General features: G+C 35.9%; 1 protein-coding gene across 16 annotated transcripts in view; it reads right to left on the reverse strand.

Annotated features, from left to right (window-relative positions):
* LOC131528463 (formin-binding protein 1) overlaps positions 1-25,506 on the reverse strand; it is a 72,791-nt gene that overhangs the window by 27,477 nt on the left and 19,808 nt on the right. For 15 of the 16 annotated variants that reach the window (XM_058757602.1, XM_058757601.1, XM_058757600.1 and 12 more), the window contains exons 1-6: positions 15,261-15,487; positions 13,666-13,781; positions 8,649-8,699; positions 8,338-8,485; positions 2,193-2,255; positions 582-686 (exon numbers count right to left, since the gene is read on the reverse strand). In XM_058757602.1, the coding sequence (XP_058613585.1) occupies positions 582-686; positions 2,193-2,255; positions 8,338-8,485; positions 8,649-8,699; positions 13,666-13,781; positions 15,261-15,302 (525 nt within the window). In that variant the 5' untranslated portion in view covers positions 15,303-15,487. Of the gene's footprint in view, positions 1-581; positions 687-2,192; positions 2,256-8,337; positions 8,486-8,648; positions 8,700-13,665; positions 13,782-15,260; positions 15,488-25,506 lie in introns of those variants that run through there. The other variant, XM_058757592.1, reaches the window with a different exon arrangement.

The following is a 25,506-nucleotide window of genomic DNA, read 5'->3' on the forward strand; positions in this document are numbered from 1 at the left end:
AACTAAGTGAGATGATGACAGCAATGAAATCACGATCAGATTAATTATAACATTTAGTTTCATTCAGCTGACACACAAACTATCTATCTATCTATTTATCTATAATTTTTATTAAGCATATGGCAGACAGAACGACAGACAGATAGACAGATAGACAGACAGACAGACAGACAGACAGACAGACAGACAGATAGACAGATAGATAGATAGATAGATAGATAGATAGATAGATAGATAGACAGACAGACATGTAGACAAGACAGACAGACAGACAGACAGACAGACAGACAGATAGACAGATAGACAGATAGATAGATAGATAGATAGATAGATAGATAGATAGATAGATAGATAGATAGATAGATAGATAGATAGATAGATAGATAGACAGATAGATTTTTGGTGGGAAATTGGCTATAATGAAGTGACTTGTAGTTTCTATATAATTATATATCATCACTTCTGTTAAAATATAAAAAATATATCAACAGTGTTTCTGTTCAAATATTCCCAGAGGAGAAACGTGTTTTTTTTCTTCAGGAATCCTGGATGATGTATGATTCCTTATCAGATGCTCTTACCTTCTCCACGTCTGCTTTTGTCACATTGATGTCTGCGTCCATCTTCTCAAAGTATTGCTGGGCTCGATCTGCTTCTTTACAGTCCCGCTCAAACTTCCTCTTACACTGCATGCACGCACACACACACACACACACACACACACACACACACACACGTGTTAAAGCATGGCAGAACACATCGCTCTAGATTCATGTACACACAGATGTTCAGATGCAGAACACTCAGAGTTTAATTAGCACACACACACATGAACAGATGTGTGAAGTTCTGCAGTCTAATAAACGCTCATCCATTATCACACTGTTTATCCTTCATCTCGCTCTCGCGCTCATTTATTTGAAGGGACAATCAACATTTGTGTCCGCACTGACCACTGAATCACCCGATCACGCAAACACACACAATGAGCTCATTCTTACACACGGATACACACAGGCAGTGCTCTCTCGTTCTCTCTCTCACACACACACACACACACACACACTGAATCAACAAACAGCCAGAAGATTCTGCTAACAACGACACGATCCATCTCTAACACCACACACTCTGAGACAGTGGGTGTACAGAGGAATGTCCTGATATATCCTGTCTGCTTCAGTGTGTGTGTTCAGAGACATCCCTCTGATCTCTCTCTCTCTCTCACACACACACACACACACACACTCACACTCTCTATCTAATATACTAAGTGGTTATCTTAGCTTTTTGTACATTTACTATGGTAATACCATTGTGTAGTTTGAAGCATAGCATGGTATATGAATATGGCAATCACTCAGTAGCATGCAGCTAGTTTAAGTTTAACTGAATATTAAAATTATAAACAAAATAGTAATAATAGTTTATTTTATTTGTAAAATATTTAATTGTAATATTTAAATAATTACATTTGTATTAAAATGTTGCATTGAATAAAATATTAATAATATAATATTTTATTTTTAAAATCAAATTAAAAAAAGTTAAAAAAAAAACTAAAATAAATCCAAATTAAAAAAGTATTTAAAAAATGTAAATACATTTTAAAAAGTTACAAATAAATGAAACAAATCTTTAAAATACTGTTTCAGGTTTTAAATAATTGTAATATCTTTATAATTTAAGTGTTGTATTGAATAGTGCAAGTTTAATTACATTTTTTTTAAATTTAAATTAAATAGTAATATTATAATATATAATATTAATAAAATATTAATATATAATACTATTTTAATTTAATAATATATTAAATGTTTTACTGAATGATGAAAGCTTTATTTTTAAAATTAGAATAATAAATAAAATAAATACTTATTTAAGTTTTAAATGAATTTAATAATTTAATTTATATTAAAATGTATTGCTTAACGAGAGTTTAATTTTTAAACTTACAAAAATATATAAAAACAAATACTGTTTTAAGTTTTAAATAACTTCAATATTTTAATTATTTAATCTGTATTGAAATGTTGTATTAAATAATGCAAAATAAAAGCCTTTTCACTTGTGCCCTCAGACTTTTGGAGACCATTCAAAGTACCATAGTATAACCACCTAATTACATTGAGATTCCAGTGCTCATTTATTTTATAGATTATTGATTGATTATTGATGTTGACCGAACTCACCGATTCCAGCTGTTTCCAACTGGCTTCAATCTGTTGCTGTGCCTTCCGTCCATCATGGAAATGCTGTGAGAGAGAAGGATGAAAAAATTAATCAATCATAGTTTTGCATACATAAAGACAAATTTAATCTTATTACTGTCAAGAGGGAACAACTGATTGAGGAGCTCTCATTTGCAGTTAAATAAGATATGAATAATTGAAAAATACAATCAGGATTATCTGAGTGCATGTAAGCCTGAACCCGAGAGGACGTGTGTGTGTTTGCATGTGTGTGAGCTGCCAGGAAGCCATATTGCCGTGTTCTGTGTGTATCCTGTGTGTGTGTGTCGTCACACTCCAGGCCGTCTGTGTGTTTCTCTCGACGGCTCTTCTCGGCCTGAGCACTCCAGGAAAGTGTTCGTTTGGCCAACACTCAAACATCTCCCTCACAAAGAGTTCAGTGTGACACACAGATAAAGAGCTGGTCTGAGATCAGCTGAAGACGGCTTCAACAACACGTGACAGCCTCAACCAGATCAATTTATACAGGCATGCAACATACTAAATTACGTGTTTCTTATAGTGAACAAATTATTTTTCATTTAAAATTTCTATATTAATGAAAACAAATTTATGATTATTTCATATAAGTTAATTTAAATTATTTTATTTTATTATTTATTTTAATATAAGAGATACTATAAATATTCCTTATTTGTAAGTCACTTTGGATAAAAGTGTCTGTTTATAATTATTTATAAGTTAATTAAAAAATAATAATAATTTTGTAAGAATAAACATGAATAAACAAATAATTTGTTATAATCACTTATAGTGCATTACTGTAAATGTGATTTTTGCCTGTCTAAATTATTTTCTGTTATAATCGACAAAATATCACAGACTGGACCCAGAATAATCCTGATTAATTGCTGTAACATTAATACTTGTAATAAGTTTGCGTCGAGTCTCAGCTGCTGTCTGTGAAACACATGGACACCTGTAGTGAATGTCAGACGGTCGGATCTGTCGTAATAACACAGATTAGACGCAATATCCTGTTTACTACACAGACAGAGTCAGACAGCATCAAACATCAGCAGACCGTTCATATCAGTGCAATCTCACTACACAAACAGCTCACTGTCCATTTTACTTGGTTGAATGTATTTTAATGTATTTGAATAGCAGAGTGTACATGGATCCTAATTGATTCTTTTTAAAAGGAGAAAAATGTAAAATATTTGCCAGATAAATGAGCAAGTCATGTGGTGTTTGACTGTCGGTTATGCAACACTTTCAAAAATTCATATATTTTATGGTTAAAATTTAAAATATTTGTAAAATGTATAAAATATTTAACATTTATAAAATGTTGTATTTATCTGGTTTTAAAATGTATATTTATTTAGATACTTATATAAATATATTTATATGTATTTTGTATTTAAATATATTTATATAAATCATATATATATAATTTTCTGAATTTGAAAAAATTTAAAATATTCCTAAAATTAGATCCATATATTAAAATTAAATTAAATTATGTAAAATTAAATGTTAAATATTTACATTAAATATAAATACATTTTATACACACACACACACGTATATACATATATATACAGACACACACACACATACAATGCTGTGAAAAGTTTTTGCCCCCTTCCTGTTTTTTAAAATTTTTTTGCATATTTGTTACACTTCAAATTTAATATGCAATTTTTTTTTGCATATTTGTTACACAAAGATAATCCAAGTAAATACAAAATGCAGTTTTGAAATAACGATTTCATTTATTAAGGGAAAAAAGCTGTCCAAACCTGCCTGGCCCTACGTGAAAAAGTAATTGCCCCCTAAATCTAATAACTGGTTGTGCCACCCTTGGCAGCAACAACTGCAATCAAGCGTTTGCGATAACTGGCAATGAGTCTTTCACATCGCTGTGGAGGAATTTTGTCCCACTCTTCTTTGCAGAAATGTTTTAATTCAGCCACATTGGAGGGCTTTCGAGCATGAATGGACTGTTTAAGGTCATGCCACAGCATCTCAATCGGAAAGTCCGGACTTTCATTTGGCCACTCCAAAACCTTAATTTTGTTTTTCTTGAGCCATTCAGAGGTGGACTTGCTGCTGTGTTTGGAATCATTGTCCTGCTGCAGAACCCAAGTGCGCTTGAGCTTGAGGACGATAGAGTGCAGAATTCATGGTTCCATCAATTATGGCAAGTCATCCAGGTCCTGAAGCTAAAGCAGCCCCAGACCATCACACTACCACCACCATGTTTGACTGTTGGTATAATGTTCTTTTTATTAAATGCTGAGTTGGTTTTACGCCAGATGTAACGGGACACACACCTTCCAAAAAGTTCAACTTTTGTCGCATCAGTCCACGGAATATTTGCCCAAAAGTCTTGGGGATAATCAAGATATTTTTTGGCTAACGTGAGACGAGCCTTTGTGTTCTTTTTGGTCAGCAATGGCTTTTGCCTTGGAACTCTCCCATGGATGCTGTTTTTGCCCAGTCTCTTTCTTATTGTTGAATCATGAACACTGACCTTAATTGAGGCAAGTGAGGCCTGCAGTTCTTTAGATGTTGTTCAGGGTTCTTTTATGACCTCCTGAATGAGTTGTCATTGTGCTGTTGGAGTAATTTTGGTAGGCCGGCCACTCCTGGGAAGGTTCACCACTGTTCCAAGTTTTCTCCATTTGTGGATAATGGCTCTGACCATGGTTTGCTGGAGTCCCAAAGCCTTAGAAATGGCTTTATAGCCCTTTCCAGACTGATACATGTAAACTATTTTGTTTCTTGAAACTTGAATTTCTTAAGATTGCGGAATGATGTGTTGCTCTTTAAGCATGCTTCACTTAGTCAGACAGGTTCTATTTAAGTGATTTCTTGATTCAACAGGTCTGGCAGTAATCAGGCCTGGGTTTGGCTAGTGAAATTTTACTCAGCTTTCTAAAATAATGTGGTTAATCACAGTTCTTTCATGATTTAACAGGAGGGGGAAATTAATTTTTCACGTAGTGCCAGGCAGGCTTTTTTCCCTTTATAAATTAAATCATCATTTAAAACTGCATTTTGTATTTACTTGCATTATCTTTGTGTAATATTAAAATTTGTTTCATGATCTGAATCTTTTAAGTTTAACAAATATGCAAAAACCAGGTAGGGGGCAAAAACCTTTTCACAGCAATGTATGTATATATAAATATATATATACAAACACTTATATTTCTGAATCTCATATAGGTACCACAAAACATTTTCATAAAGTCTAAGTTAGGATCTGTGTATCACGAGTTACTGCTGTTTCTCTGTGGTGACTGAACCGGAATCAGTGAGACGTGTTTAGACCAAACAGAAAGACTGGACAGTGAGAAAATGAGTAAATGAATGAATGAAAGTGTGTGAATGTGTTTAGTATTCATCGCTGAGTTTCTGGGCTGAATAAGGAATGCCGGCACGCAGCGTGTGAATAAAACCCTATAGAGCAGAAAGCATTATGGGTACAAAACCACACAGTCAGTCAATGCTGAAGGAGTCCAGTTGTGTCTCGCATAGTGATCCAGAGTTTTAATGAACGATTGAACAAACACATACAGAAGATAGTATATTTCTCACTTAATTATGGTATTTAAAGCATTTTTCTACTGCTGTTGAGTTTTATTGAGCCTCTCAGTTCTTTAAAAACAGATAAACGTGAAAACGTGCACACACACAAAGGGCGAAAGTGTTCAACAACCGTCCAATTCTTCTGCTTTTTGTGGCCCATTAGAACAAACCAACAAAGTGAAATCTAAGCTCACAGCTGATCTGGAATCAGTCTTTATAGTTTCATCCAATTAGAGGAAGTCCACCTGTTCTCAAAGAGGAAGTTGACCTCTAGTTGTTTTTTAAAAAGAAAGCTTCACTGAGAACTTTTCCGTTAGAACAGCTGAGAAAAGAACAAAAAAATAAATAACAGAGAAAAACATGACCTGATGAACAGATGAAAGAGACGAGACTGAACAATACTGACGCTGCTTCAGAGATGATTTGAATCATTCATGCTTCATATACACACACACACACACACACACACACACACACACACACACACACACACACAAGAGATAAATGCAGACTTGTTTCCCACAAATTAAAAACAAAGCAACTGGTCTACCTTAACAGCACAATAGCAAATTCACTGCATTAGAGTTTCTTCCACTATAAATAACATTTTTATAAAATAAAAATTTAAATAAAACTTAAAATATTAAATTAAATTAAATATACATACAAATTTTATTCAATTAAAAATACACAATAAACTTTTTTTTAAAAACATAGCAACAATATAAAATAATATAGCAACTACACTGACATTATGCTTATTTCCACTATAAATAAAATAATAATTCAAATAAAATAAAATGCAATACAAATTTTATAATAAATCAAAATGAACATAAAAATATGATAATACAGAAAATTAAATAAAGTAAAATAACCAAATAAATACAATAAAAAAACAATAAAAATAAAATAAAACGAAACATAATAAAACAAATAAAATAAAATAAAAGTAGTATTTTCTTGGAACTGAGAGCACTGGCTGAAATCACTGCAACTTCTAGATATCAATTTCAGAGAAACTTGCGCCTAAACGACACATAAAAATGACTGCATCTGGTTGCCTTACATGTCTGTAAGACAGTCTCTTCCTAAGTAGGCGGTTCCTGGCCTGAATATGGCTTTATACTGTTATGGCTACACGAAACCAGTCTGGTCTTTGTCATAAATTGATGTGCTTTTGTTTTTCGTTCTTCTCTTGTTTCTGGTTTTCCCTGCAGAAGCTCAGCTAGTGATTTCTGGATCTGGATGAGTGTGGTGATATGAAGCAGCAGCTCTCAGGTCCAGGATTTATCACATCTCAGAATAATAACCTGAACTACTGAGCGAGGCCTACAGATGGAGCATGTCTCAAACACACACGTTACAGGCCCAGTCAGCGTAAAGCTTCTTCAACAATGGGTTTAATAGAGAATTACAGCACCACACCATATGCTGTCTGGATTAAACGCGGGAAAACAGAGCAAGACTGTTCTTAATTAGTTCTCTATTGCAAAATGCATTAACTAAAGAATAAACTATAAGTCTGCAAATATATATAAGTGTACAAATACATCCAAAAATGGCACACGTGTATCAAATCAGCAGAATGAAGCAATGAACTGAGGTAGACAAAAGATCGAGATGGATAGACAGAGAGATAAAGAGAGAGAAAGAAGAGGTTTATGAAACAGGAGAGAAGCAGCATTCTGGGAAATCGGCCAGACAGACACCATGGAGCCCCGCTCAGTGTGTGTGTGTGAGTGTTGAATGCTGGGAAATCTGCGTTCTTCAGGTTGATACCTAAATGCCTTCATCTTATTTGCTAAATGAAAGATGCACGTTGTGTTCGGACGAGCTCTGGTCATTAGTTCAGTGCTGTCTGGACATATAAATCATACAGTCGATGACCTCGAGAGCTCAATGTCTCATCAGTGTGTGTGTGTGTGTGTGTGTGTTTATGTGGAATGATGAAACACACACATACACATACACACACGATGAGTGTAATTCATATGCACACACTAGAAACTTTCAATCTAAACACACAACAGCATCTCTATTTATGGAAAAAAAAGAGAGAGATGTGCTATAATTCTGCCAAATATCATCATTTAGAAGAGAAAATGTCCTGATGATGAACTTATGAATTCATAAAAATAAAAAGCAACATACTGCAAGTCATAAATCCAAGTCTTAAATTATATTATCAATACAATAAGAACAAATCAAATTAAATATCCTTGATCATTAAGTCAAACTTATCTAAAACTTGAGGGTTTAATATACATTTCTCATTTTAACTTTCACCAAATTTCATTATGAAATAAATACTATATTGCATATTTACATATATATTTACAATTAGCAAGTTAAACACCTAAGACCTGGTTGAAAAAGTGTGTTTACATACGTGTGTGTTTATATGCAATTAAAATGTGCCGCACTCTTCAGAAAATCATGCCACCAATGACTGACTTATCCTCTCTGTGTATTAAACTTGAATAGAAGACATTATTTTAACCAAATTGCACGTTTCACATCAAAATGTTCGTTCACTCACCGATTTCCTCTCTGTTTTGACTTCCTGTGCGTATCGTGTGAGTTCGGCGATGATCTGCGACATCATGTTCTCTGCGATGAGCTCATGCTGTCCGGCGTAATCGTTCAGCTCGTTTAGCGTCGAATGAAACGCGCGACACCATGTGTACCTAAGACAGGACGGGACGGGACATCATCAGTATGAGACACAAACATGAATATATCTGAATCCATCAGCTAATTTAAGTGGGTTAAATGCTGATTCAGACAACTTGATTTAGACCAAACAAATCTAATATCAATCATGAAACAAATGAGATAAATGACACATACTTATTCTCATCTTCCTCTTTCTTCTTAGGCTGGTATTTCTTGGACAGATTCCTGTGCAAAATTAAAAACAAGAAACCAATGACTGCACTGACATGTTTGCAGAACTACCATTCTTCTCATACTATTTCTACAGTACATTATACTGTAAGTACTTCTACAAGATACACTACATCCGGCAATCCTAATTATATACAATACATACTGATATACTATATTTTTAACTGTGCAGTATGCAACCGGAGCGCACTGTGACAGGATGCTCATTCAAAGATATGCACAAATTCATAAATATCTACAACACATTACAATATAAACACCATTACGTAAACATTGTCAGAATACCTCAACTGGCCATCATAAGCAAATTTATTGGCAGAAATATGCAGTATCATTGATAGTGAAATGCTATGAAACCACGAGCCTTTACAATGTGCAAAAGCACCACATTTTTACTTTGAAAAATGCAGCACTTGCATGTATTTAATAAAATCATCACCTTTTAATAATCACATTAAGCTTTGTGACAATTCCTGTTTTTTCCATCACCGAATTTAAGGCCTATTTAAGATATTAAATTAAAAATTTCATGACATTACATTTTTTTTACAACTTTTTTTATTCACACACATGCTCCTAAATATATTTTACAGTTTGCACACTATTTTCAGTCGCATTTATATTTTTATTGGCTCAATTATTGTTTCTATGCAAAACGTTCTATGCCAAAAAGGTAAAAAAAAAATTTTCAATAAAAAAAAAACACAAAAATTAAATATTAATTAAAAATTAATCTATGAATATAAGAACAAATTAATCTAAGATTTTAAGAATAAATAATCTACCTATTTATCTATGAGTTAATGAATAAATCAATCAATCCATGAATGAAGGAATACATTGCTGTGATGTTTTTTATTCACACATGCTCCTAAAATGCTTGCACTGTTGAGCTGTGTGTGCAATACTGTATCCCACAATGCAATGTGTGCTTGACATGACTTTTCATTTTCACTAAATGAACATTAAGTAATATTTTAACTTGATTCTTGTTCTGACTGCCACATGTTATGCAAAACTTTAATAAAAAGTAAAATAACCATTTTATTTAGAAGAAAAAAAGGTTAAATTAAATATGAAAAAATTTAATATTGCTGAATCAAACATGCAACATACTACTGTTTTAAATGATTACCATACATGTGGTTTAACATACTATAAAAATTAAATAAACCATTAAACAGTTGGCTACATTCAGTGTATACTACAGTGCAGTATGCAGAAACAGTGATCTAGTATTCCATTGCAGAGATAAAATGTTAAAGCAAGTTTATAAACCAATCAGAGAGCCCAAATGAGAAAAGCAACCAATCAAAATGCTTAGTGCAAAGAAACAATCAAAAGTGGAAATTCAAATATAAACTTCACAGAACTTTTGGACTTTTTGTCTCTGTCTTCCTACATGTATTTAAAATGAATGTGAGGCTCAGTGTCAGTGTGTGTGTGTGTGTGTGTGTGTGTGTGGAAACTGTGACACAATGGCTGTCCTTCTTTCATTGTAGCCTTTTCTCGTCACTGTCAGATGTTTCTCTGTGTATTCTATTATCACCAGCTATAAATACAGAGCGTCTGCTCATTGTCACCACCTCAGGGCAGGTGTGTGTGTGTGTGTGTGATTGTTCATACTGCACCTTGCCAAAGGGTAAAAAAACACACTAAAATAAACACACTCACGCACGAGCCCACAGTGAGACAAACACCTTTCAGCCCCTTCAGTCCCTCTGTCACTGTTTTCTGCACATATTCTTCAGAATAGCACGTTAACGTACTAATATTAATATTGCACTGCATTCTCAGCACACATTTAACACACACACGTGATGTACCACACAAGCGACACACACTACACATGCAATGCACTCGACTTGACCTTTCTTTTCCAGAGTGATAAATTACATGGAAGTAATAACAACCATACTTTTTAAAATTTGTGACTCAAATAATGTAAATATTTGATAGGAAATTTAGTTAAAATTGAATTTAAAAGATGCTATAAAGTTCTTATTTCCAATGCATTCACCCATTCATGAATTAATTAATAAATTATGAATAGCTATCTATCTATTAATGTATTAATCTAACTATAATTGTATGAATAAATAGTCTGCTAATCTATCTATTCATTCATAAATAAACTAATCTATGAAAGAATAAATATCTATCAATTTGAATAATCTATGAATTTGAATACATTCATATTAATGAATGCTTAATGAATTACTGAATACACTAATAAATGAAGAAATAAATTTATCTATGAATTTGAATAAATGAATCAATGAACAATGAATAATAATCTACCTACCTTTCTATGAATTTGATAAGTCAATTAATCATATTTAATTAATGAATAAACTAATCTATAAATATAAATGTATAGATTATGCATTTAGCGTCGTAAATTATAAATATATAAATTCATAGATAAATGTATCTATGAATTTGAATACATTCATCTATTAATTAATTAATACATTAATTTGTACATTTATGAATAAATCATCTACCTATCTATCTATAAATATGAATAAATGAATCTATGACTTTATGTATACATTAATCTACGAATGTCTAAAAAATAATCTACTTATCTATTAATTTCTTAATTGAAAAAAAAACTGTTAACCAACTCATCTATCTACATATCTGTCGTTTAATCTACCTATCTATCTATCTATCTATCTATCACATCTGGATGCGTTTTCGACCGCACAACATTATGTGACCGTTTCTGAAACACTGCAATTTCCTTTCCTGAAGATAAATAAAATTTACTCCGTTCCTGTCTTTCTCTCACACACACACACACACACACACACACACACACACACACACACACACTCAATATTGACTTTGATCTTGGCTAATTCGCTTTTCATGCATGCAAGTCCCTGTCTGGATCAGGATATCTGGGAGTGTGTGTGTATATATGTGTGTGTGTGCGCATATATGCATGCATGTTTATGTGTGCATGTGCTAGTGTATGTATATAGATGCAATTGAAGCTGTATCCCATACAAAAACTGCCATGGTATTATCATAAATATATACCATGGGGGGAAAAAACAAGGAAATTTGTTTTTTTTTAACACAACTAAAATGGAAATGTCAATTCAGCATCATTTAACATGGTAAATATGATATTCAAATGTGTATATATTAAAGAATCATGGTACTGCCAAATGTACTGTTTTGTAAAGGATGAAAACATGATCATTTGTTAATAGCATCTGACCACAGAATGCCATTCTATCACGCAGTGTTTCTGAGGTTATAAGTGCAGCTCATCACGTCCAGTAACAGGCTGGTATGACTGTGTGTGTGTGTGTGTGTGTGTGTTAGACGGCTGAACCCCCTGCTGTGTCTGGGAATTAAAGGGGTTTCCCACTGCTATCTGGAGGGGGTTGATGTACAGTCAGTATGTGTGTGTGAGTTTTAAATCCTATCACTGGAATGGGGGGGCGGGGTCGTGGCACATGATTGGCTGCTGCAAATGTAGGTCACCAACGAGGAACAACATGCTGGCACCTTGTTACTACGGAAACCTGCATTTTCTTCCCAAACTTACACACACACAAAACACAAATGTTGCCCTTTCTTCCTGTATCCTTGAGCTGTCGGCAGCAACATCACATGTGTAATTAGTGTATGTGTGTGTTTAACTGTCTAGTCTTTATTTTTAAACGAATACACAATGAAGTACAAGCAGCTGTACCTGTCTTTATTTACACAGACATGACAGATGCATTTCAGGGGATAAATTGGGGTTTTGAGTGAAGGAACCCTAAGATCTGATGGTGATCCTGGTGGCATAGGCAAGATAAGACATGACCTCTGACCTATCAAGCCACAAAAGTATTCTACCTAATTACCTGTGTTGAAAAACAGCTTAAAAAGGTCTCCAAGCTTGATCAGACTTATCTGTTGACTGATTTTAAAGAGGTTTTCACAGGCTTGGCAAGGCTGAGAGTCTAGATTAAACCAGCTAAGACCAGCAAACTAGCTTAAAATGGTAATCTGTCAGGGTATATACTAGTGCTGTCAAACGATTAATCACAATTAATCGCATCCAAAATAAAAGTTTTTGTTTACATAATATACAAGTGTGTAATGTGTATATTTATTATGTGTATATATAAATACAAACACATGCATGTATATATTTAAGAAAAATATATTATGTTTATATATTAAATATATTTATATAGAATATAAAATATAATGTATATACACATGTAAATATTTTCAAAATATATACTGAATGTGTGTATTTATATATACATAATAAATAAACAAACACAGTACACATACATATTTTATGTAAACAAAAACTTTTATTTTGGATGTGATTAATCGTTTGACAGCACTAGTATATACATATATTCACTAGAAAGCTAAATAAATACATATACACTGAAAAGAATGGTGTAGGTTTTATTTTTGAACGATTTTCATAATTAATTACAATAAAATGGCAATAACAAACAGAAATTTTGAAGTAGAAACAGTAGAAATATTAGGAACAGCATGAATCATGTCACTCATTGTTTTTAAAAAGTCATTCAAATTTTTTAATTACTTTAAAAAAAGCTTTTAGAAAAGTAATTTCAAAAGTCCTCTTTGCAGCCTATAAGCATAAATATTTTTTATAAAATATATATTTTTTTTAATGTGCACCATGCTTTTTTTGTATATGTTTTGGTTACATCTGCATGATATAAATATCACTTTCACAGACATATTGGCCTCTTATGATCACCTGTGTATGCAACAGTCTCACAGCATATGACTCTTCCTAATCCTGCAGTATAATCAGTATAATATGCATATTTAAGGATGTTATGCTTTTTTGTTATTTATTCTGCAACTGGAAATGGCCCATGATGAAAGCCTGTATACATCATTGAAAAGTCTTCTTTAGTGCAGTTGTATTAATCACAGAGGCTGATGCAACACTCACCTGATCTGTCTTGCATAGTTAAGCTCGATCTCAGACCTTTCCTTCACAAATTTGGTGTATTTTTCCACAAAGTCGATTCCCCACTGCGTGTGCTTTTCCAGGTTATCAAACTGATCCTAAGAGAAAGAGAGAGAGAAATATGTTAAAGCTGGCACAATAACAGTGCAGACTGTTTCGACATCCTAATTCAGTTGCTGAAATAAAATAAAAAAAGTACCACAGCAAGAAAGGTTCACCAAACAGACACCGCAGGGCGTCACAAGCAAAGGTGACATTCTGTTAAGCCAAAAGGAAGTGGACAGGAAAAGCCCACCCCGATACTGACATGAAACCGAGTACCATCAAAAATAGTGACCTTTCTAATTAACTACATGAGCTATTTTCACTTAATTTGCTAAAGTGATGTTACTAAAGTACTAAGTGCAAACTAAACAGAATGAGTTCGGAAAAGTTTTTTTATCAGTTTTACATGCAACTTTGAAATTTGCCAGGTTTTTAAGTCAAAGCATAAAGCACAAATCATTGTACATAAATTGTAAACTGCATAATTCACAAATTAAAGCCAGGATCATCTACTGCATCAAGTTCAAGATGTTTCTGAAGGGTTCTTATCAGAAAAACACAAGGAACCAGTTTCATAGACTGAACGGTCCAAGCTGTATTAAAAACTGAAATCTGGAAGTGAATGCAGGTGCTTTTATGTTTCTAGGATACGTAAATGCTAAAAAAATAAAACAACATTTTGTGATCCAACCACATTCAGAAACGCATGTGCCCACATTACGTTTGTAGTGCTCAAGTTACTGGCCCTGAAAGTTTTATTAATATCTTGTGTTGTGGTAATCTATTGCTGATTGCATACAGGTTGGATGAGGTGTGTGCGTAGAGTTTTAATTTTCCATTTGCAGACGATTTCTGGTAAAACCTCTTTACAACACACAAACACACCACAGAAATGAGTCCCAGAAGCAGACGCAATCCATTTTTACACTTCAACTAACAATGATCACACATCTGAGATGTGACGGGTTCAGTTTAAGAGCCTGGTGCATGTTGGATAAAATATGACAGAAGATACTTAGGCTTGTATTTGATCCAATATCGGTATCTGACAAGAAAATCCTATATACTGTACTAACAACCAATGAGGCATATGTAATTGGATTGTGCAAAAACAACCTAAACCATGCCATGCATTAGGAAACACAACAGGATGTTCTTGCTAACGTCCCTCTAATGTATTCTAGAATCTTTTCAAATCACATGACTATTGAAAATAAAAATTCCATTTAGAACCAAAACTTCTTTTAAGTCTACTGTCATAAAAGCACCTGTTTGAAGGTTCAAATTGTTCCAAACCTATATTAATAATACACTGCAAAAATACAACAAAAAAAAAAAAAACAGCAGCAACTCAAAAATCCTACACAGCCAAAATGCTTCTTGATAACAAAACATTGCTTTGCTGAACCGAAAAACCATTTAAAATCTTTACAGTGCACAATAAAATCAGATCATCAACTTTACTTGGTACATTAGACAGAAACCACTCTGAATTCAACAAGTAAATGGTATCGTAGTAACGTTTCGATCACCTTCGTTTGACTCCAGCATCCCCCCATTTTCTCTTCAACCATCTCGAAGTCTGAAGAATCCAGTCAAATATTCGCCCACACACTCCCTCCGTCCAAACAAGCGTTAGACGCACAAAACCATTTCACTTGCTCCTCATGAAAGAAGACACCACTGTTCAATACATGTTCGTGAATACTGTCCGCATGAATTCAACCAGCAGACAGGATGAACGCTCAAACCTTGTATGTTTGTGCACACAGGATGTACATGTGGGTGATGATCTTTTCTGCACTACATATTAGAACTTTCGGTCTATTATTTAAAGGTACAGTTCACAAAAAATAAAAATCTGGTCATTATTTTCTCACCATTATGTCATTCCAAACCGACATGAATTTCTTGAGGAGAAACCTTCATGCAGCTATTTTCATATAATGACAACTATAAACTAAATGAAACCAAAACGCATTATAAATGTACAGTAAAAAAGTCCAAACAACAACTTTTTTTTTTTGTGGTCACTATAAATGATCGATACATGTAAAGAACCACACAGAAATCTTCGAAAATCCCTACTTTTGTGTTCCATGGAAAAAAATAACACCATTTGGTTTTGAAATGACACGAGGGTGAGTTAACAATGACTGAATTTTTATTTCTGGTGCCATTAAAACTAGCAATGGAAGAATACAGCTAAGAAACACACACCGTGCCAAAGTCCCCTGTCAGCATCTGGGTAATTCAAATGACCTAATACGATTAGCCGGCCTCATTTAAACACAGATCACTTCCTCTTACACAACACAGTCTTTAGTCCACACTGCAGAGACAAGAAACACTAGAAGAGCAGCAGCTGAAGGTTTAAAGTAGGCAAATTGAAAATCTGCTGTGTGATCGTCTTGTGGTTTTGATCAGTGAGACGGCGTATTATGTGACAAACGAATGCTCGGTTATCTGACATCTTCAGCAATGCAAAAATGTCTATGAAGTGCAAGAGAAATCCAGACTAGACTAAACTAGCTCTATGAAAGCCAAAGTCCTCATCTTTGACACTGCAACCAGCAGTATAGACGCTTTGTGTCGCTGTTTACGTGGGCAGATTTTGCAATTCTTGAGGCGACAAAGTATTGAAAACATCTAAATTTGACATCACCTTATAGGGACATCCCCACATGGAAAGCTTCTTCTAAGAGGGACTAAATAATGTGTTATTTCACGTCTGAGAATAGTACTAATGTACTTTTGGCTCAGTTGGTTTAACATTAAAGTAAAGGTTAGGGTTGGTATCATCCAATTTACATGTGCAGTTATATATTTAGCAGACACACACATCCAAAGTGACTTAAAAATGAGGAACAGTACAACAAAAGCGACTCATCCAAGAACAGTTATGGTAGTATAGTGTTATAATGGCAAGTTAATGTGTTGATGTATTAACACCACCAAACCAAGCAATTTCACTGAGATATATCATGCAACCACAATCTATACAGAATTCAATGTTTCCTATTAAAACTACATATAATATGATTGTTTGGTGCAGTATTGCAACACAAAAGCATTAGCATATTCATTTACCCTCTGAGTTGACAACACTTTAGTCCATGGTTCTTTAAATGATGAAGCAGCCCCCATCTCTTGCGCCCAAACCAGTTCTAAAATCAAAACCAGGACCAAGACCGCCTGTCCGATTCAAACCAGCACAATTCTCCAGTCAAAACCAGTCCGTCCGCCAGTATCAAATGCTGATTCCAGTGTTATAATGGTGGATTATAATCCAAATTCTGTCTTTATCCACAGATTAAACCCCTCAAACCAGCATAAAGCGGACATACTTCACATCTGGAGCTGATCCAACGAGCGTCTGGGAGCCAGATTTACAGCAGTTCAGTAGTTCTACTTCTTAATTCAAGCCCGGACATTATCAACGACCAATGAGCACCAGAAAGATCCAGCATAGCTCCCGCAAGCAAGTAACACACTACCTGATGAGGAATTTACATTCATATTTACATCCAGTCATTTAGCAGAACTTTCTATTTAAAGCAGCATACAAATGAGGAACACAACAACAATAGGTGATTCACAAAATAAGCAACTCAGCGCTTAGAATTTAGGTTAAAAGTTTCTAAGCATTAAAACGTTTTCTAAACATTCCACTTTGTTTGTTCATGTTAAAATTCCAGTTTTCTTAATGTACGTCTTAATGTAATTGTGTTAATGTTACATAAACTTAGTATAATGATGTAATTTGTAACAATTTAATATTATGGGAATGTTGGCTTGAAATCGTTATAGAATTTATTAATAATGTTTAAAAAAAAATGTTCTTTTATATAATATTGCTTTATCTATGTTGTATACAGTACTGGGTAGATTACTTATAAATTGTAGTCCATTACTGATTACAAATTACATAAATGGAAATTGTAGTTAGTAACATAATCTGTTTAATTACACATATTAGGTAATGTGTTCTGAGTACTTTTGGATTACTTTTAGATTACTTTTGAACTAACTCCTTTACGAAAACATTTTTCATTCTTTGTCATCGTCAAAAAGTGCATTAAACATTACATTACATCAAGATTTCCCATACTGGGGTTTGTGAGGTGATGAAAAGCTAATAATTAACAAATAGGCCTAATAATTCAATCAAAATGTCAATTGTGCTACGGGCGTACCGAGTTCGAATCCCGGCCTTTCCAGATCCCGCCCCCCTCTCTCTCCCACTTCGCTTCCTGTCATCTCTACACTGTCCTGTCATAATAAAGGCAAAAACGCCAAAAATAAATCTTAAAAAAAAAAAGATCACATATGAATTTGTGTTTCATAAATTAGGCCCAATTTGCAAATTTCGCCTCAACGGACATTCAAACAATATTGCAACTAGACCGTTTCCTCCAAACACTGTGAGAACATTTATCAAATACTATTAACATGATATGGAACATTTGTTCATAACATTTTCACAGTGTTTACATCGTAACGTTCTCTGTTAGGGGGTAGAGGTGATGGAGTCATTAGATCCGCTGCATAATCCAGAGTGGCGACGTCTGCAATAACATCCCGCTGTGTGCGGTGAGTTGGCGTGGATTAATGAGGGTCACGAAGGGCCACCAGCCGACCCTGAACAGAGAGCGAACAGATTGCAGAGCACCTGCATCCGCTGTGAACTCGTCCACTGGATGGAAACGAGGGATCGGGGAGAGGCTGAGCACACGTTCATGCTCGACTGTAGGCGTCTGAGCTGCATGCATGTAAAAATCAAAGCTCTGCCAGGTGGTGACTGAGCAACTGGAGGGAAAACTGGAGAGAATGACTCAGAGTGGGAGAGAGAAAGAGAGGAATTTAAAAGACGTCTGATATTCAAAACCCCCCTGGTGACTTTTATCCGTAATACAAAGAAACACAAGCACACTTTCATGCAAGCACATACCTAAAAGGTAATTTATTATTTACTCACTCTTGACTAGAGTGGAATAGATTGCACGAGTCATATGGACTACTAAGTGGTCACAAGAAGCAAATTGCACAGCAACTACCCAGAAAAAAACAGTAATCGTCTTTTCTTAGTGATTGCTATGCCGCTGCTAGGGTGTTCTTGTAATTCCTATTAGAAACTGCATAGCCACCACCCAGAAAACCCAGTAAGCACCCAGAACACCCAAGTAACTGCATATAAACCACCCAGAATGCCTTACTAACTGCATAGCAACCCCTCAGAATGCCCTAGCAACCACACAGGAAACACCTAGAACTCTCTAGTTAGCACCTGTCAATGCCCCAACAACCACCCAGAACACCCTAGCAACTGCATAGCAACCACACAGAAAAAAAAAACATTAATCACCATTTCTGGGTCATCGCTATGCAGTTGCTTAGGGTGTTCTTGGTGGTTGACGTGCAGTGGTAGTCCTAGTAGCAACTGCCTAGCAACCACCTACAGCATTCCAGCAACTGCATAGCAACCACCAAGAAAAACAAAAGTAATTCACAGTTCTTGGTAGCTGCTGCATAGCCAACACCTAGAACGCCCAACAAATGCATAGCAACACCCTTTTCAACAGTTTCAGTTCACCCCCTGCCCGTATTGTAAATTAACGGCTAAAATACATTAAAAGTATTCTGTTTTTTTTTTTTTATATATATACACAGAAATGCACTATTATGATCAATGTGGTGATGATGTCACGATGGAATCTGAATAAAAAATGAGGTCATACTTTAGTCTATATATGGAAGAAACAACAATTTTTCATAATAATGATTCTTGTGAGCATGGCAGAATGCTGTAATTCAGCCTGAAATAAAACAGACTCAACTACACAAAAACATGAGCATGAGAATAGCTGTATGACATATATTCCATCATCCAGAAACACATGCACACACGCCTCCTCTTTCTCTATAAATAGGCACTGTGTGCTCTGATGGGACACCCAGAAATCCTAGAGTTCACTCGTCTCTCATGAACTCATTAAATCCAAAGACTCTGAAGAGCAGAGCACTAGTCAGACACTGTAAACACAGGAGAGCTGACAACCATCGCCATTACACATGTATTACTTTTAAACTTTGGTGTGTTTAAACTGTTTATGTTATTCCTCTAATCATGTGAGCAGAACCACCCAAAATACCTTAGCAACTGCATAGCAACCGCCCAAAATGTCCTAGTAACTGCATAGCAACACTTTAGTATGCCTTAGCAACTGCATAGCAACCATCCAGAAAAAAAAAAAGTAATCACATTTTCTGCTTTGTTGCTATGCAGTTGCTAAGGAGTTCTGGGTAGTTGCTATGCAGCTTGTAGTAGAAACTGCATAGCCACCACCTAGGAACACCCTAGCAACTGTATAGCAGCCACCCAGAAAACTCAGTAATCACCCAGAACGACCAAGCAACTGCATAGCAACTGCACAGAATGCCGTAGTAACTGAATGCCATAGTGACCACATTGCAACCAGCCAGAAAACCCTGGTAATCACCCAGAATGCCCTAGCAACTCCATAGCAACCAGCCAGAAAACCCTAGTAATCACCCAGAAGGCCCTAGTAACTGCATAGCAACTTTTCAGAACGCCCTAGCAACTGCATAGCAACCATCCAGAATGCCCTAGAAACTGAATGCCCTAGCAGCCACATAGCAACCAGCTAGTAAAACCTAGCAATCACCCAGAAAGCCCTAGTAACTGCATAGCAGATGCCCTAGTAACTGAATGCCCTAGTAGCAACTGCGTCGCAAGCAACCAGCCAGAAAACCCTGGTAATCATCCAGAATGCCCTAGCAACTCCATAGCATCCAGCCAGAAAACCCTAGTAATCACCCAGAATGCCCTCATATCTGCATAGCAACCACACAAAATGCCCTAACAACCACCCAGAACATTCTAGCAACCACATAGCAACAACCCAGAACACCCAAGTAACCACTTATTAATGCTCTAGCAACCATTTACAAAAAATATAGAAATTAAAAGATTCTGAAAGGTTTTCACACTGTTTCAAGAAGACTTTATATAAATTTATTTTTACTTTTACAGTATAAACAGTTACTATAGTAAGGTATTTGGTCGAAACTGTACACTTTTGTAAGGGTTTTTCTCTCAGCATTTCTGAAATCAGTAAATGTGTTTTTAATTTACCCTCCTGCTATGAACTCAACAAACCCTCAACATCCACACAACATGATTCACTCTCCATCCTTTTGAAATCTGGCCTTAATTTAGCCAGAGAGACCAGCTTCATCAGGCTTCTGCTTTGGTACTTTGGGACGGGCCAATTAACCGCTACACTAATGAAGAGCTCCACTCATTTACACAAATCACAGAGAACGAAAGAGAGGAAACGCTAAATATATCACTGATGAGACAAAACTTAACTAGAACGCAAACCTTAACACAACTGGAGCTGAATTTATGAGCCCAAACTGCTGACCTCAGATCAGTCTGCTGCTTTGTCTCAGGTGCAACACAGTTAATAAGAACAGGGTGATCTGATCCCAGGTCAGTATTTCTTCTAAAATTGATAAAGTATACTATGCACAAGAGCACTGCTGATAAAGTTTATTACACTGAGTTTTTTTTTGTTTGTTTTTTGTTTTTGTAACTTTGAGATAAGAAAACCTCAGTCTGAAAATTAGCAGATCGTTTTATTACAGGTTGTAAATGGTTTACTCAAGCCTGACCTCTGAGTAAACTGTAGACAATTGCACAAACACACACGCAGAGATGCAGAGATGGAAGTGAATGAAATGAGAAGTCAGCCATAGTCTGCTCATTAGGAAACAGGAAATAAATGTGAGGCCTAATGTATATGTAAATGTAAATGTAAATGTAAATGTGAGGCCTGCAGTATCACAGCCAACCTCTTGGAGCAGTAGAGAGTTACTTGTGTAACCTCTGTACTGTCAATAAACCAAAAAAAAGTCTAAAAGTCTTTGTTGTGAGATTTTTATTTAATTACCAACAAAAGGAAAGTTTCCAAAACTCCAAACACACTCACACATCAAGGGATCAGTTTCTGTTCATCAGTTGACACCATGAAACTGAAACACCATAAAACACCATCAACATGAAATTCCCCAAAATACACTCATATCCAAAGTCTGAGTCACACAATTATACAAATAACTGTAAAAACTGCTTTGAGGTAACAAAAGGTGAACAGTATCATACACGTTATCAAAGGCTGGTTCACAACATTGATCCGAAGATACCAACGTGGTTAGTATGGTTTTCATTTTTGCATGCAACAAACGGTCACAGACATTACAGGCGCCTTATTCTCCTCAACTTTTAGTCAGAATTAAATATTATCACATTGTAAATTAGATTATTAATTTGTTCTATTTTAGTTTTCTGCCCTGAGGAGCGTTAAAAACACTTGACAGATTCCTGCTGACCTAAAAACAGCTGACACAGGAAGTGGCTTAGTGAAGGTGCAGATGTAGAACGCTGTGGTGACGGATGTGCTACTGAACACACGGGGTCAGTGTGATGATCTTATTAGCGCAGTTTGCTCAACAGTGATTCCTCAAATACGGTCTGCTGAGAAGTTAGTCCAGTTAGGCTTGACAGTTTAAGCACACACACATTAGCCATGTTTGCATGCAACCGAGTAATCTGTTTGTGGCTCAATCGGATTGAAAAGCCTTCACGTAAACACCACAATATATCCGATTGAGCTTGATCCAAATGAAATTTCAACTGGATTGGAAGAATTGGTCAATAGGAATCCAACTTATAGGAAAAAATTGAGCAAGAAAATGGTTGAATCTGACTATTTTCTTAAATCGGATTCAGAAATGCCTTCAGCACACGTTCAGTGCAGTTATATTTACATGCAATTTACTTCATATGAACGAGCATGTTCATTTCCGTCTTACGAACTGTTTGTCGTAAGTGAGTTGCTGGTGTGATCTAATTGTTTGATAGCACGTTGCTATGCGGTTGCTGGGGTCATTTTGAGTGACTGATGCTGTGTTGCTATGCGGTTGCTGGGGTGATCCGAGTGCTTGATAACACGTTGCTATGCGGTTACTGGGGTGATTTGAGTAGTTGATGGTGCGTTGCTATGCAGTTTCTGGGCTTACCTAAGTGCTTGATAGTGCATTGCTATGCAGTTGCTCAGATGATCTAAGTGCGTTGCTATGCAGTTGCTGAGTGATCTGAGTGCTTGATAGTGTATTGCTATGCGGTTACTGGGGTGATTTGAGTTGTTAATAGTGCGTTGTTATGCAGTTGCTGGGATGGTCTAAGTGCGTTGCTATGAGGTTGCTGAGGGGATTGGAGTAGTTGATGGTGCGTTGCTATGCAGTTGCTGGGATGATGTGAGTGGGTAATGATCAGTACTGGTCAGTGGAGGACACTGAATATGTATTAAATATTTGTCGCAAAAGCTCTTCTGACATATCAGTTGTTTTAGATGTGTCATCAAGGCAAAAAATACACTTATACTCACAGTCGCTCCGGCTAAGTTATCGTGCAGACGTTTTGTTTGGATTTTAAGAACTGCACATGTAAACAAATACATTAATCGGATTTCAAAGTTGGGATTCATAGAAACAGAACTTTCAGAATCTCAAAACGGTTTGAAAATTTGTGCATGTAAACATAGCTATTGTGCATTATGAGTGTGTTTGGTAGGGTTTTTTCAATCGTCATGAGATGTTTTGAAGTTATGCTCATTGTAGAAAATAGAAGTGTCTCTCTCTTCGTTCAATAGCCTTTGTTCATTGTGGCTGGTGCTTGTAGGCGGTTTGCATTCAGGGAGAAATATTTGTGTGAGATGTTGAGTAGTGTGTGTGTGTGTGTGTGTGTGTACGAATGCCAGTCCATTGGTCTTTCACACAGGGTCTTTGTGCTGCAGAAAAAGGCAGAACAGAGCTACTGTAACCTCTTAGTCATGATACACATAAGGGTCACACACACTTGGATGGTCCTATAACCAACATTTGTCTATGTGACATGAAAACAACCAAAATGAACTTAAGCGTCTTCTCTTCGCACAGTAGGGCATCATAACAAGTACACTGCTCCGAAATATCCCAATGATTTAAAAAGAGAACATCACCCCAACCACTCCATAAACACTGCTAGCATCATAAATCTCAAATGCTAACATAAAAATCCCTTTCCGCTACTGAGAGAAGGTCTCACACGCTCATAAACACATACAAACGCACAACACAAAAAACAGCACAGCACAAAAAACTTTGGGATTTTAGACTTCTAAAGTTACCACTTGTGCCAAATAGTTCCAAGCGGTTGCATTGAGTATTCGGAGCGTTGCTATGTGGTTGCTAGGGTAATATGAGTGATGGATAGTGCGCTACTTGGGTGATAGTGCAGTGTTTCCCATTCATTGATTTATTTGTGGCGGCCCGCCACAATATCAAAACTGACCGCCACAAATAGATTTTTTCAAAAAGCTTTGAAAGCACTGCATGTTTCAAAATCGAAACACGGTGCGGGTGTTTTTATATAACTGTATTTCTGAAGGAAACCGACTGTCTTCAGAAAATTTTGGACGTCACTTTCATTTCATCTTGCATGTAATGTCTGATAAAGCAGCGTTTGTAAGCGGAGTGCTGCTTTGTGTACAGTGTTACCGTTGAAACCGCTATTTCTCCGCGCTCTAAAAGCACCTCCTGCTGGCAGAGAATGAATTTGCATATATGCCGCCACAAATCCAAGAGTCCAAGTCTGTGGGAAACACTGTAGTGCGTTGCTACGCAGATGCTGGGGAGATTTTAGCACTTAATAGCTGGGGTGATCTGAGTATTTGATAACACGTTGCTATGCGGTTGCTGGGGTGCTCTGCACGTTTGATAGCACGTTGCTATGCGCTTGCTGAGAAGATCTGAGCGTTTGATAGCATGTTGCTATGCGGTTGCTGAGGGGATCTGAGCGTTTGATAGCACGTTCCTCAGCGATTGCTGGGGTGATCTGAGTGTTTGAAAAGCATGTTGTTGTTCAGTTCCTGGGGGATCTGAGTGCTTGATAGTGTGTTGCTATGCAGTTGCTAAGGGGATCTTAGTGGTTGATAATGTGTTGCTATGAAGTTGCTGTTGAGATCTGAGTGGTTGATGATCAGTACTGGTCAGTGAAACATACTGAATATGTATGTATAAAGCATGTATAAAATTTAACATTTTTTAAATATTTGTTCTGACATACATATTAGCTTTTTTAGATGTGTCATCGGCAAAAACTACATTTATACTTCTTGGTGGTTGCTAGGGTTTCTTTAACTGTACTGAGAGAGTACGCATTTCCTGATGTAACAGCTTCAGTTCTTAAAAAAAGTAAATGAAGTGGTTTTGGGTGGAGCCCATCTGTCTGACACATTCAAAGTCCCACCCACAAAGTGAGAGCTGGAATTTGAGTCACTTTGACTGGAAGGACGGCACATTAACACACACACTCGTAAGTTCATCCTGTGTGATCTCAGCCACACAAACGCACTTTCAAGCTTTGCTGATGTGTGCTGGAAAGTCAAGAGTCCAAGCTGGACAAACCACCCTGATAACTAGCCTATAGCCACTGATGAATAATTATTTAGTCATTGTTGATTAAGCCTTCATTGAAGATTATGTGTTAAATTTCGTAACAGAAAAACCTACACAAACTAGTGAAACCTTTCCATAAGCTAATATCATAGAGGTAAATTACAAACTCTAATAACTTTAAATGGTTTTAGTACTCAAGTACTCAGGTCAAAAATGCAGGGGGCAAAATTCATCACAGTTATAAAAGGGTTTTAT

Source organism: Onychostoma macrolepis, chromosome 21, assembly GCF_012432095.1.
Source record: "Onychostoma macrolepis isolate SWU-2019 chromosome 21, ASM1243209v1, whole genome shotgun sequence".
Lineage (NCBI taxonomy): Eukaryota > Metazoa > Chordata > Actinopteri > Cypriniformes > Cyprinidae > Onychostoma > Onychostoma macrolepis.